The sequence below is a fragment of the Thermobia domestica genome, chromosome 16 (assembly GCF_964235325.1).
Source record: "Thermobia domestica chromosome 16, izTheDome1.hap1.1, whole genome shotgun sequence".
In the NCBI taxonomy this organism is placed as follows: domain Eukaryota; kingdom Metazoa; phylum Arthropoda; class Insecta; order Zygentoma; family Lepismatidae; genus Thermobia; species Thermobia domestica.
Window position 1 is genome coordinate 71,519,719 of NC_137469.1, and position 15,767 is coordinate 71,535,485.

General features: G+C 31.1%; 1 protein-coding gene across 4 annotated transcripts in view; it reads right to left on the minus strand.

Annotated features, from left to right (window-relative positions):
- LOC145673150 (aldehyde dehydrogenase, dimeric NADP-preferring-like) overlaps positions 1-15,767 on the minus strand; it is a 283,014-nt gene that overhangs the window by 12,350 nt on the left and 254,897 nt on the right. For 3 of the 4 annotated variants that reach the window (XM_081742573.1, XM_081742577.1, XM_081742575.1), the window contains exons 7-9: positions 11,199-11,429; positions 10,001-10,198; positions 1,807-1,922 (exon numbers count right to left, since the gene is read on the minus strand). In XM_081742573.1, coding sequence (XP_081598699.1) covers positions 1,807-1,922; positions 10,001-10,198; positions 11,199-11,429 — 545 coding nt within the window. Of the gene's footprint in view, positions 1-1,806; positions 1,923-4,699; positions 4,816-10,000; positions 10,199-11,198; positions 11,430-15,767 lie in introns of all 4 variants that reach the window. The other variant, XM_081742574.1, reaches the window with a different exon arrangement.

Below are 15,767 nucleotides of genomic sequence, written 5' to 3' on the forward strand. Positions count from 1 at the left end.
ATTTGGTTTTAATCCATTCGCTTTTAGGGAAGTTAATGTATCCACCATATACAAGAAATGGATTCTACTATTATAGAAATAGATGGAAATCGTGAGATCTCCGCAATAGGCATATTTAATAAATCGCACATAAGCTTATCACACACCAGAAATTATAAGGGGGTCGCTGGCAAAAGGATGTGATAAAATGGGGGTCTTGATAGGGATTAGGTTATAGTGTATAGCAGGCCTGAAATTAGGCAGAAAGCCTTGTTGACACAAAGTTCTTTCGCAAGTAACATTACCAAACATAACACATACTATTCTTGGATGCTGTGAGAATAAAACTCTACAGCCGCTTGTAGACACTTAAAATTACGTATTAATATTAGGATATTTTACAGTTTTACTACGTAAAAGGGGGAAGTTATCTAGCGAAACTAAATGAGATCATTGAATGTTCACTGTGTCAAACTTCAAATAATTCTTGGAGATTTACAGGTAAATCTTCCACGTAGATCTATATGTAATCTATTTACAGCTATAACTATGACATTTTAGTGTTGTGTGAGGTGAAGGTGATAGGAAAACTGTTAAGAAGACAGACATTTATATCGGATAACTTGTTCATTTCTCGCTTGAAATGTCAAAATTACTTAAATACAGTAACACCCACCAAAAGTGAATGACAGAGAGGAGATTATTCTTATTGGTTGAGTATCGATGACCCCCCCCCCCAAATAGTAGCTTTTACGTAAATATTGCATGAATGATATTAACTTATGTGCTCTAGAAAAACCGAGACATTTGGAGTTATGAACAATTTTGGGACGGATAAGAAATATAAGACGTCAGGTAACTCTATACATGCAATAAATTCATTACTACATTATAGTAAATACATAAAACATACAATATATATATCAGCAAAACCCGTAACAAAATATAATGGAAAATTGGGGAAGCCTATCGCGAAATAAGGAATGACAACTGCTAAATAAGGACCAATCGTACTCTGAACTTCATGGCAAAGTTGCTAAATTTATAAAAGAAAAAATGACAACGCATATATCTGTTCATATTAAAATGCACCTATAAAATAATCTGGTCTGTTATTATTTGCTAATTTTCTAATTGATAATATACATCAAAACATAAAATATACTGCGAAATTGGGCATATCTGCCATATATATTCTTGGACGAAAATTTCTTACACCGAATTTTCCGGAACTTACAAATATGATAATGTTAGTAGTCCTTCACGATTGTTTGGACGGAATAAAAATAGTTTGAACTCCAGGAGGTCATTTGCTTTACTTTTTTAATGTAGTATATATCTTTGTTATGCTGCACAAGTTTTGCTTCACTACCTAATAAATAAAATTGCTAATTTCCTTCAGAGATACCCAGGGCAATTGCTGTTTCTCACACATCTATATTCGCCACCACAGATGATAACTTTAAATAGTAATGTTAATACATAAGCAAATAAAGAACAGGGAGATGATATGAAAATTAACTAAGTTGCGACCTTATAGGCCGCTTCGCCACTAGAAATACAGTGTTAACGTTTTACAAATTAATAAATAAAAGCATAGTTTAAAAATAAATCTAGAACATTTGTTAAGCGTCCAATAAAAGAAATTTCTAACTTTAAAGAGATGTATATGTGCTACAGAGACATTCTTGAAGGAAATTATATGTAACAATAATATTTCTAAGGACTTGAACATTAATATTTAAAGTTTACTTTCTAACACAACTTTCTAAAAAATTTTTAGCTGTAAAGAATTAATTTTGTTGTATTAAATAAATAAATATTTACCTCCAAAATGCATTACTGTATCATTTACCGTAATCCCTCCACAGGAAATACTAGTGAGCAGTAAATCTACCACCTTTGAATTGTTGGAGAAGATGTAAAATGCTAAAGGATTTGCCCTGGACCAAGTAAAAGATAGGATAGACATTTTGTCTTATATAAATATGCCAGTTTTTAATATTTACATTAGTCTTTTAAATAATATTGTTAATACTATAACTAATATCATAATGCAAATAAGATAAAATGAACTAGAAATTTGTATCTTGTAACGTTAAAAAAAATAAAATATTAAAAGCATTCTCTTAGCTACATGCAAATAATTTTAATGTTGCTTATAGTGCAAGCAAGGCAGTTTCTTCACAATTCTCCTAGAACAATTTTAACATGTTATACATGATCATATTTTACATAATATGTTGTATCAAAGATTTCGTCAAACTAAGGTTTGAACATGTATGAAATCGAGTCGTATGTAATTTTTGGGTTGTATACATTTTATATAACTGTTTTGCTTATATATTTGTGTGTTAAAATTTAGCATACCTTTCAGCACCGAGGCTATATGTGGCGTGGACCTACAGTTTAAGGTGGTCCTTAATTATCAGGTGCAAGAAAATATGGAATATCTTGGTTTTGTAAAATACATTTTATAAGCATAAATCTCATATTTATTTTGCCTATAGAAAGTAAATATTAGGAAGATTGATCTTAAATGACACAAAATAGTATATCTGCTGCAAAATAATAAACTATTGAATGAAGAAATATATATAAATAAGTAACAAAATTATTCTTAGTATTTGGACGTTTCTAACGTCTAACCAAGTTCTCTTTTATATATACACACACGAACATATTTTGATACATTATAAAATGTATAAATGTGATCATGTCGAACAGGATTTAGTGCTTATCAAATATGCAAATAAAAACCTAGAACAAATAACGTGATTAGTTAAAAGATTAAAGATGAGGTGATAATGCTGGTTAAGTTTAAATGAAAACTGGGACTACATATTTACAGCAAAAATAACAAATGGTGATTTTGATGCTAATGATGATACTGTACAACATGCGTTTTGAAAGCAAAACATGTATACCGTTGCAAACATTAAAACAAGCATTTCTTATTCTTCGCCTGTAGTAAGTATGCGAAAAGCATTTTCTTCATGTCATTTTCATTTTTTTGGCAACTAATCTAAGTTTGGAAACTAATAGTGTATTTCTTTCAAATAAAACAAAAGAAGCTATAAGTCCCTTCTATGGTGCAATTTGATATGTTTATTTATAATTTCAAAATTACTTTATTGTCTAAATCCCTTTAGCGGCTAATAAGTTTCTGGTCTTTTAAAATGGCGTTAATATTATTATTTTTAAACGAAACATATCTATTTATGTTTATTTCTTTATTAATAATATTTTATTGCTTTCCATATTAGGTATTTATTCGAGTTTCAAATCTATCATATATTTATTGTATTTCTCGAAATGTCTTATATCAAATAATTGAAAATTAATCTTTAAACTCCTGATAGATTTTAAGGATTTCATTTACCACATTAATAGTCATTGCAAGTAAAATCGAAGCCATTTTTTGAACTTTTAAAATCAAAAAGTAAAAGTTGTGCTTTGGAAAACTCTATTTTGGTTTGATGGAGTTTAATATTTCATTTCAGCACCAAAGCTATGTGAGACATGAACCCACAAGTTGGAGTCTGAACTTCCGTAATACGTTCGAATTTGAAGGCTTTCCCACCGAGAATCGAACTTGAGACCACGTGAACCAAAAGCGCGTGAGCGAGCGCTACCCACTAAATCAGCAGAGTGGGTTGGAAAACAGAACGTTTTACAATGTGTCAAGAACTAATCGGTTAGCATTAGCAACTCTTCTTTCTTAATCGAACTAGTCTGAAAAGCTTTGATCAAATATTAATCAAGTTTTGCATTTGATAGCAGTCATACCTACATAGTTTTGCAGAGTGATAGTTACGATTGATCACGTTCTTGAAGAACAGTGACCGAAAAACTGTTCAATACATCAGAATTGATTTATCTGAAACTCTTTGAGACAGAAAGACCAAATTTTGCATATTGATAGTAGTCTTGCTGTGGACAAATTTACATAAAACTGATTATAATCAGTCATGCCTTTATGGGACTGTGGCCGAAAAGTTGTCTTATGCATTTATTTGTAAGAGCAGCAGATTGAAAACATTTCACATATGTATTTCAGATCAATTGAGTCCGAAACTAGTTGAGCTGCACTAATCAAAATTTACACCATGTTGATAGCCATTATATCGAAATGAGACAGCAATAATTCATCATGTTCTTCAAAGATTCTGGATGTTGCAAAACTGTCTCATTCACTTAATATTACATTAAATATATTTTCACTCCTTTCTGATCGAACTAGACAGAAGTGATTTCAGCTGCATTGATCAAACTTTTCAAATTTGCGTGGTGATAGACATAAATAGGCTTCGCTCGATAGATATAAACACGCATTGTTTGTGATAAATGTTATCGTTCGTAACGGTTGTATTGTTTGTATTATATTTCTCTATAATTAGACCATTGTTGCGATTGTCTAATTGTTCATTATGAGTCTGTTGTAAGTTTATTTTCCCTTTCTGTAAATCCAAACTAAGCCAAATCAAAACCAAAAGTGTTGAGAATCTAGAACAACATTAATTTAAACTGTACATATCACAAAAAATAATAACCCGACTCCAAATATTAGTTTAGTTAAAAGAAGCATTAAACATTTACAGTCTACCCCTCTCCAAAACGAATAAGAAGCAAACAAATATGCATTGTTCTGAAGTGAGTTATTCAGACAAGTTGGCCGTTTAACAGGTGTTGGTTTACTTTGTTAGCTGCAACAACTCACCCGACAAATGTACGATGGTGTCATTGACGCATACTGTACCCGTCCTCGTTTGTGATAGCATTAAGTCATGTATAGATTTATCACATGAAAACACATAGAGTGTTAAAGGACTTTCACTATGAGTAGAAGAAGAGAAAAGATACATATGTATGACATATAATCGTAAACTTGAACATGATAGTTATAACTAAACCTCGGATTTTAGAGTTGTGATTGTAGTATTTTGTTCCTGACCACTAGCATCAAGAATTCATCTTTTCGAGTACGGAGAGAATGGATCAGGCAAGAGAATTTTTAGGTAACATTTAATATTTCAATTGAAATTTTGTTATTATTATTATACATAATTATTATTTGAAATATAATCTTACGTATTTAAATCAATTTTCGAAAATGTTATCTCCTAGAAACTTCTGAAAGTTTAGAAGGAAAAGAAAGATGGAGTAGATAGCGACAGAGAAATAATAATAAATAATACTCATTCCCTAAAGAGGACTATTGATAAGAAGCACAAAATTTGAAAACTTTTTGAAAAGAAGCAATTTTAGAAACCTTGTATTATACTTCCTTTGTGGATGATATATGTACAATATTTTGATTTTACTATTGTATATAAAGTGACTTACTTTCAAGCAACATTGGGCAAAAAATCCTTTGCTTGACTTACAACAGTCCGAATTGGTACTTTCAGACTATTTTAAAACGTCTATAAATCCGAGGTTTAGTATATAACAAATAAAACATTCCGCTATGAAGGTCACAAATTTTACCCATGAATCAAAATGCAATTTAGATACCATGAATATTACTCATGTACAAAACACAGATGATGAAAACAATGAGATAGCAGAGAAAGTAGAAAACACACACAAATCAGTTTCCAACAGAAAACAAAGTCTAGAGAAACTTAACAATATGTCTAACACCATCAAAGAATAAGTGATCCTTTGTAAAAAAAATTTTTACCAGTCATCCTGCATGAGTTAAATTTTAATAGGTCTATGCCAAATATTCAAATAGGACCTATGATTATCTCCAAGATAGGAATAATAAACCTTCAAAACAATATCGCCATATATTATTCTATACCAAGAGTTTTTTCTGTATGATATCGATTGAAATTTTGAAAAAAGATGGGTTCTTTTAACTACAATTGCACAGTATCAATTTTTATTGCTTAAAATTTGCTTTAATTCTTCATTAAACTTTTATTTTATTAATTACTACACAATGTGAAACTATTTATTAACATATAAATTAATTCTGGTCGTTCACTGCTTTTATTCTACTCCTGACTTTCTTATACGATATATTGACTAATTTTTAGTCTATATTTTATATTGCATATTTGTCCAACGATCTAATGATATGTTACATATGGACCTATGTGTCTAATTGCAAAACTAGAATGAGATTTTTAGTTTAATGTTTCATGGTTATGCCCTTTAGGCTAAAAGAGATGGATGATTAATAAAAGTGAATGATTGTAAAATTAAATTTTGTGCTCTCTCACCAGGAGTCGAACCCGAGACCATGTGCACCAAAACAAAACGCGCTAACCACTAAACCAGCAAGGAAGACTGTTTCTAATTGTAATAATGAGTTCTGTAGATATTAATTTTTGTCCAAATAGTTATTTATAAATACCGGTATATCTACAAAAATTAAATATCATGCAATATGACTATTTGTAACATAAAACAATATTTTTTTCTATTTCTTTGAGAATGGTATTAGAATAATGATATAAAACATTATTTTATTCAAACAAATTACAATGAATTAAATACACTCTATTATTGAATTATACGACCTATTACCACAAGACAAGACAACTGCATCAACTTCTGTCCTTCAAGAGAAAAATATGTGATTAGTTGCTGTAAAAAATATTAATTGAACATTTGAAAGTGACATATTGTTTGAGTTAAATAAGAATATCCTAGTCGAATATTTAATAAAATAGCTTGTAACATGTGTATCTTGTTCATAATTTTCTTTGATACATTCTAATTGACCATATATGAAATTATTATTATCTTATTTAGTTGGAACCGAAATACAAGTAATTTGAAAATTTCAATTACCCCACGATCGAATAACAAAAATCTAATTTATTTCTCATGTTCGACTAAAAGGTTTTTCGTGAAGTTTTCAAGGCTGTACAACAAAATCCGTCTAACATATTGAGACATATTCAAAAACTTTTTAGATTGGAAACGAAACTAAACTATCATTATGCTATTATTCAGTGAATCCGTCTCTAAACAATAAACTGACATCTGTATTGATATAAAGACAAGTATTGTATCATATACAGTATATATATATATAGTAAACTGGGTATATTTTGGCCCATTTTTTTAATTTTCAAAATTCCCATTCTAATATCTCCTAAGATTAATGAGGTAATTTAATGACATTTCTCTTTGTTAAAATGCAATCCTTTGGCTTTCTTTTGAAAGCAGTAAACACTCAGTGTGATCAAGAATGATTATAGTTCCAAGTTTTTGATGACATGCAAGATTTTTCATGGTTGGGGTAACTTCAGCTCATTTGTCAAAATGACTAATTAATACATGAAAGTATTATTGTAGTACTGTATTTAAAAAGCAGAAGAGAACAGGCTATTATAAACACATTGGTGAAATTATCAATGTTTTTACTCAATTTCAATCGAACGAGAAATATCGTCTCATGAAAATATTTGTATTCTACTTGGGTGAATACGAAACATCTATAAAAGAATGTTACAAATTTGTGAATAGTTAACTTAAAATATCTATATTACAAACATAGGGGTGAAATCACTTTGTTCAATTTAGAAGCAAACAAAAATATCGTTCAATGACAATCTCTCTAAGTGGTTGAATACTTCATATCCGAAAATAAGAGTACCATATTCCTCATTGCGTAAAGTACTTTACCATACCATATTATTCAGTTTTAGGAAGAAAATTCTTGCAAGTCAGGCACTGTATAATATCCTCTTTTAGAACCTAGTAGAGGGTTAATCTTCGTTATTACATCGCACCATTTGAACACCATTTCATCTTTAATATTGGGCCATTACCAACACAGAAAATATGGGCAAATGTTACCCCAAAAATTGGGCCAATGTTAACCTACGCAATTAAACGCCTAATAGTGTGTGCGTAATTGAACAAACATTTAAGGCGTTAGCTTAACAATATTTACTAATGAACATGTTTTAATATTCTGCTTACTTGTGCATTCAGGATATGTCACTTTAATGCAATGAACAAAAATTGTGGAACTTGAAATACGATAAATGTTTACTCCCTAACAATTGCTAGCGTTTTGCTTCCCACGTTCTGGAAACAAATCACTAGCGCCAACATTCATCTGTTCTCAATGTTGTAAAACTTCGATCCAGAACTTTTCTTACTGATGGAAACCATAATAACCATGTAGAAAGAAATCATATCTTTCTTTTCCTTTGGGCCAAAGTTGCCTTTAATGGCCAAAGTATACCCAGTTTACGGTATATATTGTGTTGGAAACAAATTTTATATACAAAAGAAAACAAATAGATTTGATAATTTGTAAAAAAGTGATAGTGATTAAGTGTTATTATAAAAAGCCTTGAAAAGTAATCAAGAGGAACCATTAATATTTTTTGTATAATAACTTGTCCTAAGGGACAACGGTGATAGAAACTAATAAAACTTTTTAATTGCAAAAAAATCATAAGTTTAGCACTTAATTTAAAATTAAAAACTAATAAATTTGGTAATACAGTGGGCATTTAGGCTGGCAGAAGGGAAGAGTGAAAAGGGAGGCAACAGAGACATCGTTTTTTAACCAGGTGCGAAAAGATTAATCTTGGACTTTGGGTGAGAGGTTACCATATACTTATGTGAGTTTTAATTACTACCACTTGTAAAAGTTAGCTAAAGAAGACAGTTTAAGCTTGTTAAGTTTGGTTTTCTAGTGTAATTAGTTTTTAGAACAAATAACTTAAATGCGCAAATAGCATCATTAATATTATCTTATATATGTTAAAACTTTTTTGTATAAATAAAATTGTAATTAAGCATTTTAAAGTACAAGTTTTTTTACTTCTATAATAAAATTAAAACCTACCTCTTATGCACAAATACAACAACGTAAAATACTGTTTGTCAGTAAATAATATAATCTAAAATCATCTACCATACCTAACTAAATATATTTAATTAATCATTTTTATTAATCATGGCTTCCCCGGCGACAGGCTAAAGCTAATAAATTTTATATTAAAGAGTAAAACAGACACACACTAAAAGGTGTTGTTCAGATTATGTACACTGTCAGTGGGGGAGTGTGTTGGAAACAAATTTTATAAAAAAAAGAAAAATAAATGGATATGATGATTTGTAAAAAAAAAGTGATAGTGCTTAAGTGTTATTATAAAAAAAAGCCTTGAGAAGTAATCAGAAGGAACCATTAATATGTTTTTCCTTTTGTATAACAACTTGTCCGAAGGGACAACGGTGATAGAAACTAATAAAACTTTTTAATTGAAAAAAGACATAAGTTTAGCACTTAATTTAAAATTAAAAACTAATAAATTTGTTAATATAATGGGAATTCAGGCAGGCAGAAGGGAAGAGTAAAAACGGAGGCAACAGAGACATCGTTCTTTAGCCATGTGCAAAAAAAATAACCTTGGACTTCGGGTGAGAGGTTACCATATACTTATGTGAGTTTCAATTGCTACCACTTGTAAAAGTTAGCTAAAAAAGACAGTCTAAGCTTTCTAGTTTTGGTTTCCTAGCGTAATTAGTTTTTATAACAAATAACTCACATATGCAAATAGCATCATTAATATCATCTTGTATATGTTAAAACTCTCTTTGTACAAATAAAATTGTAATTAAGCATTTCAAGGTAAACAAGTTATTTTACTTCTACAAAAAAAATAAATAAAAAATAAAACCTACCTCTTATGCACAAATACAACAGTGTAAAATACTGTTTATCAGTAAATAATATAATCTAAAATCATCTACCATACCTAACTAAATATATTTAATTAATCATTTTTATTTATCAATATATAACCGACACATAAATAGAAATTTTATTACAGCACAATTTATATTATACAGCACAATCAAAATCTATCTGAACTATTAAATATTGTTTCTTATGTACATAAGATAGAGAAATTGTACGAAAGTAAATATACATTATTGAACATTGTTGATATCAAAATCGACTATGAAGGTAAAGTATTTTGTTGCAATAATTAGAATAAAATTTAATTAAATAACAAGAGTAAACAATTAAACTTACCGACTATTTATAAATTTTATAGCCTCATAGGCATTTTCTACTGTCATTATTGGCAAGATTGGTCCAAATATTTCTTCTTGCATTATTGGATCTGAAGGTTTCACGTCGACCAAAACTGTTGGTCCAATAAATCTGTCTGAAGGATCACAATCACCACCCACAGCGATTTTTGCATCTTTCATGAGACTCACTAAACGCCTACAAAGAACACAAAATAACTTTTTTGAAAGAGCATGGAAGTTGTTGATTAAGAGAGTTTTATGAAAGTACACGTAGTCGAAGGTTTAAGAATAAAAAGATGCATTCCTTTTAAGATTTTGAGAGTAATTTGTTATTTAACTTCTAGGTCAGACAAAGATAATTAATTAAATTTATTTATATGATACAAGAATTATATAATAATCATGGGAGACTTCGTGCAGATTGGGAATATGGATACCACTTCTTGATATTATTTTACATTAATTATTTTACTTTAAATAATGTTCTAATATTTTCTACAGTGTTATTTGCTTGGTACATGCGCAAATAACTGCATCCAGATTGATAATATGTCGGTCGGAAAACTGATATCCCATGAGAATGATTGGCGATCGCCACTGTTCCAAACTTTCCATTGTTATTCACGTCCACAACTGTTCAATGTTATAATAACTCTTTCACCACAAATAATTTGTCTTGTAATACTAATTATACGAACTAAATAATTAAAGATCTATAAAATTCTTGTAAATAAATAGAAAAAAACATTTACATAAAACACACATTACGCCATCTTCTTCTCCCCCCCACAAAGCTGTTATAACATTATTGAAGATCCATGATCTTTTCTTAATATCAATTAAAATTTTGTCTTCACGTGCTGACTTGGACCCCAGTCACCTCTATCACTGAGTTTTGTTATGAATAATTGTTTTGTAATATAGTAATTTTAATATAAAAATTAAAGAAAATGATGAATGGGGATGAAAGGTGGCGAATGAATCTTGGTTCTTAAGATTTATGATCTCAATAATATTTCAAAATGTTCATAACGAAACTTTGACACCAAGACTATGGATTCTGTACCCTTTTCTGTTACATTTCTCTCTTATTTAATGTTCTACTAAAAGTTCCATATAATTGACCTTGCTTCCATTCTTAACATCTGTATACCCAGAAATTCACATACTGCTCTACTGAGTTTGTATTTACTTACTGATAATGTTTGTCGGATACTATCCGACAGAGATCAGGTGATTCTTTTGGGTTGCTGCCATACCACTCGTTTAATAGAACTTTCAATTGTTGAATCAACGATTGTTGTACATCTTTGGTGCATAATACATAATCCGGTGCAATGCAAGTTTGGCCAGCATTTAGACATTTCCCCCATAATAGACGACGAGCCGATTTCTCCATATCTGCAGTGTTGTCGATAAATACAGGGCTGGAAAAAGAAACAAATACAGCTTAAAAATCAAATTACGTTATTTTAAATTACACAATTTAGAGAAATCGAGTTTTACCAACCAAAATCGTAGGTATAAGGAGATCTCTACTGATTCAACTTCCTCTCCTTGCTATACATTTGCTCTGAAATCTGATTAATACCAATGAACTTCATTGAAATTAAATAGAAAAGCCTTTCTCATTAAAAGACTATGTGAAAATAGATTAACGATAAAAATCATTATAATCATGATTACGAAATTACTTCCATATTCTTCATTTGAGCTATATAATTGTTAACGGTTTGAAGTATCTTCACTTTTAGCTTGTACTAATTTCACCTTTCGGTTATCGAGCAATGTTGAAATTTTGTATCCTTCAGTTTTGCCCTTTCATCGTATGAATTTATGGGGAAAACTTAACTAAGTAGCTCAGTTGTAAAGTCGCCACTGCAGCTACAGCCGCGGAAAAGATGTGTTAACGCAATCCAGATTTGTAATTGGGAGGTAAATGCCTCACGTGAATTCGTTGGTTCGATTAAAATAGATGTGCATATTCGATGATAGTTTATATTAAAAACAAATATCTTACGGGAACAACAAAACTTTAAAATGTTAACGACACGACTTTTTAAGGTAAAACTATATTACAGGTTAAAAGGAACACATAACAGAAATTATACAATTAATACATAACAAAGGAAATACAATATATGAAGGTAAGTAACAGAATATACATAGTTCTTACATTAGGCAATCCTTACACACACACACACACACACACACACACACACACACACACACACACACACACACACACACACACACACACACACACACACACACACACACACACACACACACATGTATCTCGTATTTGCATGTTTATTTTGTATTTCTTTTTATTAATGGCTGCTGTATTTGTTCCTTCAGAAATCCGATATTAGATTAGTATGAATAAGCAACTATTGACATGTAGGTATATTTGTTTTTATTATCTCTTGTATATATATATTATCTCATGCAGCTAAAATTCTGCTCCGAATACTGAACAGAAGGTTATATGGAAGAACAAATAAAGATGTGGAGGAAGAGCAGTTCGGGTTCAGAAGAGGCAAGGGCACAAGAGATGCTATTGGATTATTAAGGGTGATCGGTGAAAGATTTATAGAAAAAGGGAAAGAGGTGTATGTTGTATTTATTGATCTAGAAAAGGCTTTCGACCGCGTGAATTGGGAATTGTTGTTGGGAGTTCTAACAAAGATAGGGTTGGAATGGAAAGATAGAAGACTCATAAGAAACTTATACATGAACCAACAAGTAAGTGTTAGAATAGGGGAAGAACTGACGGAAGAGAGTGCAATTGGAAGGGGAGTTCGACAAGGATGCTGCCTCTCGCCAACACTATTTAATGTCTATCTAGAAGAGATAGTGAAAAAGAGCCTACATGATGATGATGGCATTTCGGTAGGAGGTAGAATGATTAGATGCATAAGATTTGCAGACGATATGGCCCTTGTTGCAGAATCTGAAAAGAAAATCAATAAAATGTTAGAAAAAATGAGAAGGGGCTTTGAAGAATATGGGATGAAAATAAATGTTAGAAAGACAAAAGCCATGGTGATTGGAACAAAGGGGTCTGTGTCAAATATAAAAGTAGGAGGGGAGAAAATAGAACAAGTGAATAGTTTTCGATACCTGGGTAGTGTTCTTAGTAATGACATGAAATGCGAACGTGAAATAAAAGCAAGGATAGGAATGGCGAAAGAAGCCTTTAAAAGAAAGAAAAGTCTGTTTTGTGGGACCTTGAACAAAGAGCTGAGAAAAAGACTCATAAAATGCTTCGTGTGGAGTGTTGTGCTGTATGGGGCGGAAACGTGGACATTGCGTAAGGGTGACGAAAATCGACTGGAAGCCTTCGAAATGTGGGTGTGGAGAAGAATGGAAAGAGTTAGTTGGGTCGAGCGGAAAACGAATGAGAGTGTGTTAGAAATGGTGGGTGAGAAAAGAACACTTTTAGATATTATTAGGAAGAGGAAGAGAAACTGATTGGGACATTGCCTAAGAAGAGATTGCATCATGAGGGACGTCCTAGAGGGTATGGTGGCGGGAAAGAGAGGGAGGGGGCGAAGGAGACTACAATTAATGGACGATATTAAAACAGAAAGATCATACGCGAAGACGAAAAGGTTAGCGGAGGACCGTGGAGCATGGAAGCTTCACGGCTGCGGCAAGTGACCTGCCACTAAAGGCAGAATACCTATGATGATGATGTATATATATTAGTATTATTACCTTCATGTAGCTTTATATAATTCTCACTTTACTTCACTAGTTATATTACAAATTCATTATTATTACTATCATATATATTTTACCTCACGTCTATGTCTTTATGTTACTTATTTTTATATTTCTCTAGTTTATTTATATAAATATATGTAAGTATATAATGTAGCAACATGAAATTAACAAACAACTATGCAATATTCTTTGCAGAATATTGCCAATCTACGCGATACCGTTGGAAAAGCAAGTGCCTATTAGACATAAGGAAACAGCGAACGGACAGAAGACCACAAACATATAGTGCATGTTACTAGATGAGAATGCCATAGAGCTGTAATATCAGTCTCAACATTTTTTACAGGCATAATTACATGTAGACCATAGGCTGTATGTTAATAAATGTGAGTTTTAAACCATATCAGTTCCTTCATTTAGTTGAATACTAGTTTATTCAAGGTTAGTCATATTGCCATTCAATCGTAACAGAAAAGGTCAAAATAACAGTTAGAGATTATACAAAAATTTTGTTGATAGTTAACTGTTTCAACTATTAATCTTGCATTTTGAGTGGCTAACGATTAAGTGGGGAGGGGAAGTTTCAACCCACCAAACCTACTCTTCTATCGAAACTGAAATGTATGCAGTAAAAAATCACAATACCTTATGTTGATTCTACTTCTTATATTAGATACTTGTACTACTCCCTAAATATTTTTTCTCCTAAATGCTGCACAGGTAGTATCAATATCTCGTTTGAATTGCAGATAAGTGAATCTTCTCTTAATGTATGTTATGTTTGGACACAACATACGAAAAAGAAATTATAGAAGGATATTTAAAGATTTTCTAAGACATTCTTGCATTCATAATTAATTTGTTTATTGCTTGGCAGTTACGTTTCTGTGACACGATCAACATTTTGTGCATACTCTTTAATGTTGCAAAGGTATCCTGTAAGTTTTATGTTGATAACTCCAACAGTACTTGAGAGAACATATAGAATATTTGTATTATATTTCATATTTTCGTGCAAATTGTCCGGGTAGAATAGGGGACAAGTGCTGGTTGAATGTGGGGTTTTTGCATCATACACAAAATGTTAACATAGGTATACACTATTGTTGACACAACTATTTGTTTTTAATAGATATATTGAAAAAGAACTCAAGTTATAAGTGAATAAAATCAGAAATAGGATATTTTCGTCGGATTTTTCTTTCAAAACGTTCATCTGTTATTTCTTTGTGTTTGAGAGTATTCAAACTAAATTATACAAAAGGAAAGGCTACTTAATTGCACGTTTGCTTATTAGTGGCTTCGTCTAAGTCAGCGTTTCCCAACCGGTGTGCCGCGGCACACTGATGTGCCGTGAATGGGCCGCTGGTGTGCCGCGAGGAATCGAAACAAAATTTTTAATTTTAGAGGAATCAAATTGTAAAATGTAGGGAAAAATATATATATTTGTATTTCACATTACTATGAACCTCTACTATGAATCTATAATTTTAAGTTTCATATCGTGTTACTGTTCTGTACATTTCTAATGTTGAAAAAAGTATTTGTTGTCATTGTTATGACCATTATTGCTTCTTTATTGTTGCAGACTATTTCGTAACTTGAAAATTTAGACTATCATTCAATCCTTTGGACAAATTACCTACATTTGTGTTTTAAAAGTAAAAGATATTTGTTTGTTCGTTCGTTATTTAGTGATCTAAGATTGGATACAGTTTTTTGAAAAGGAAGCGTACTTTTAAAAACCTGAGTCCAATATTTCATTGCAATTGTTTTTTTTTTTTTTTAATTAGAATGAAAAATAAGCATAATGATTTACCACGGAGAAAAACCAGTGATAGAGCTTTCTTCTCTGTGAGAAGATCAATAATCACAGAAAAAATACCATTGTGTTTTATATTTACAAATAATATCTATAAGTGTGCCGCGAGAATCCAAGTAACAACCGTAGTGTGCCGCAACTTGAAAAAGGTTGGGAAACGCTGGTCTAGGTTAATACTTTAAAATGTATGCACTTCATGCTTAGAAAAATA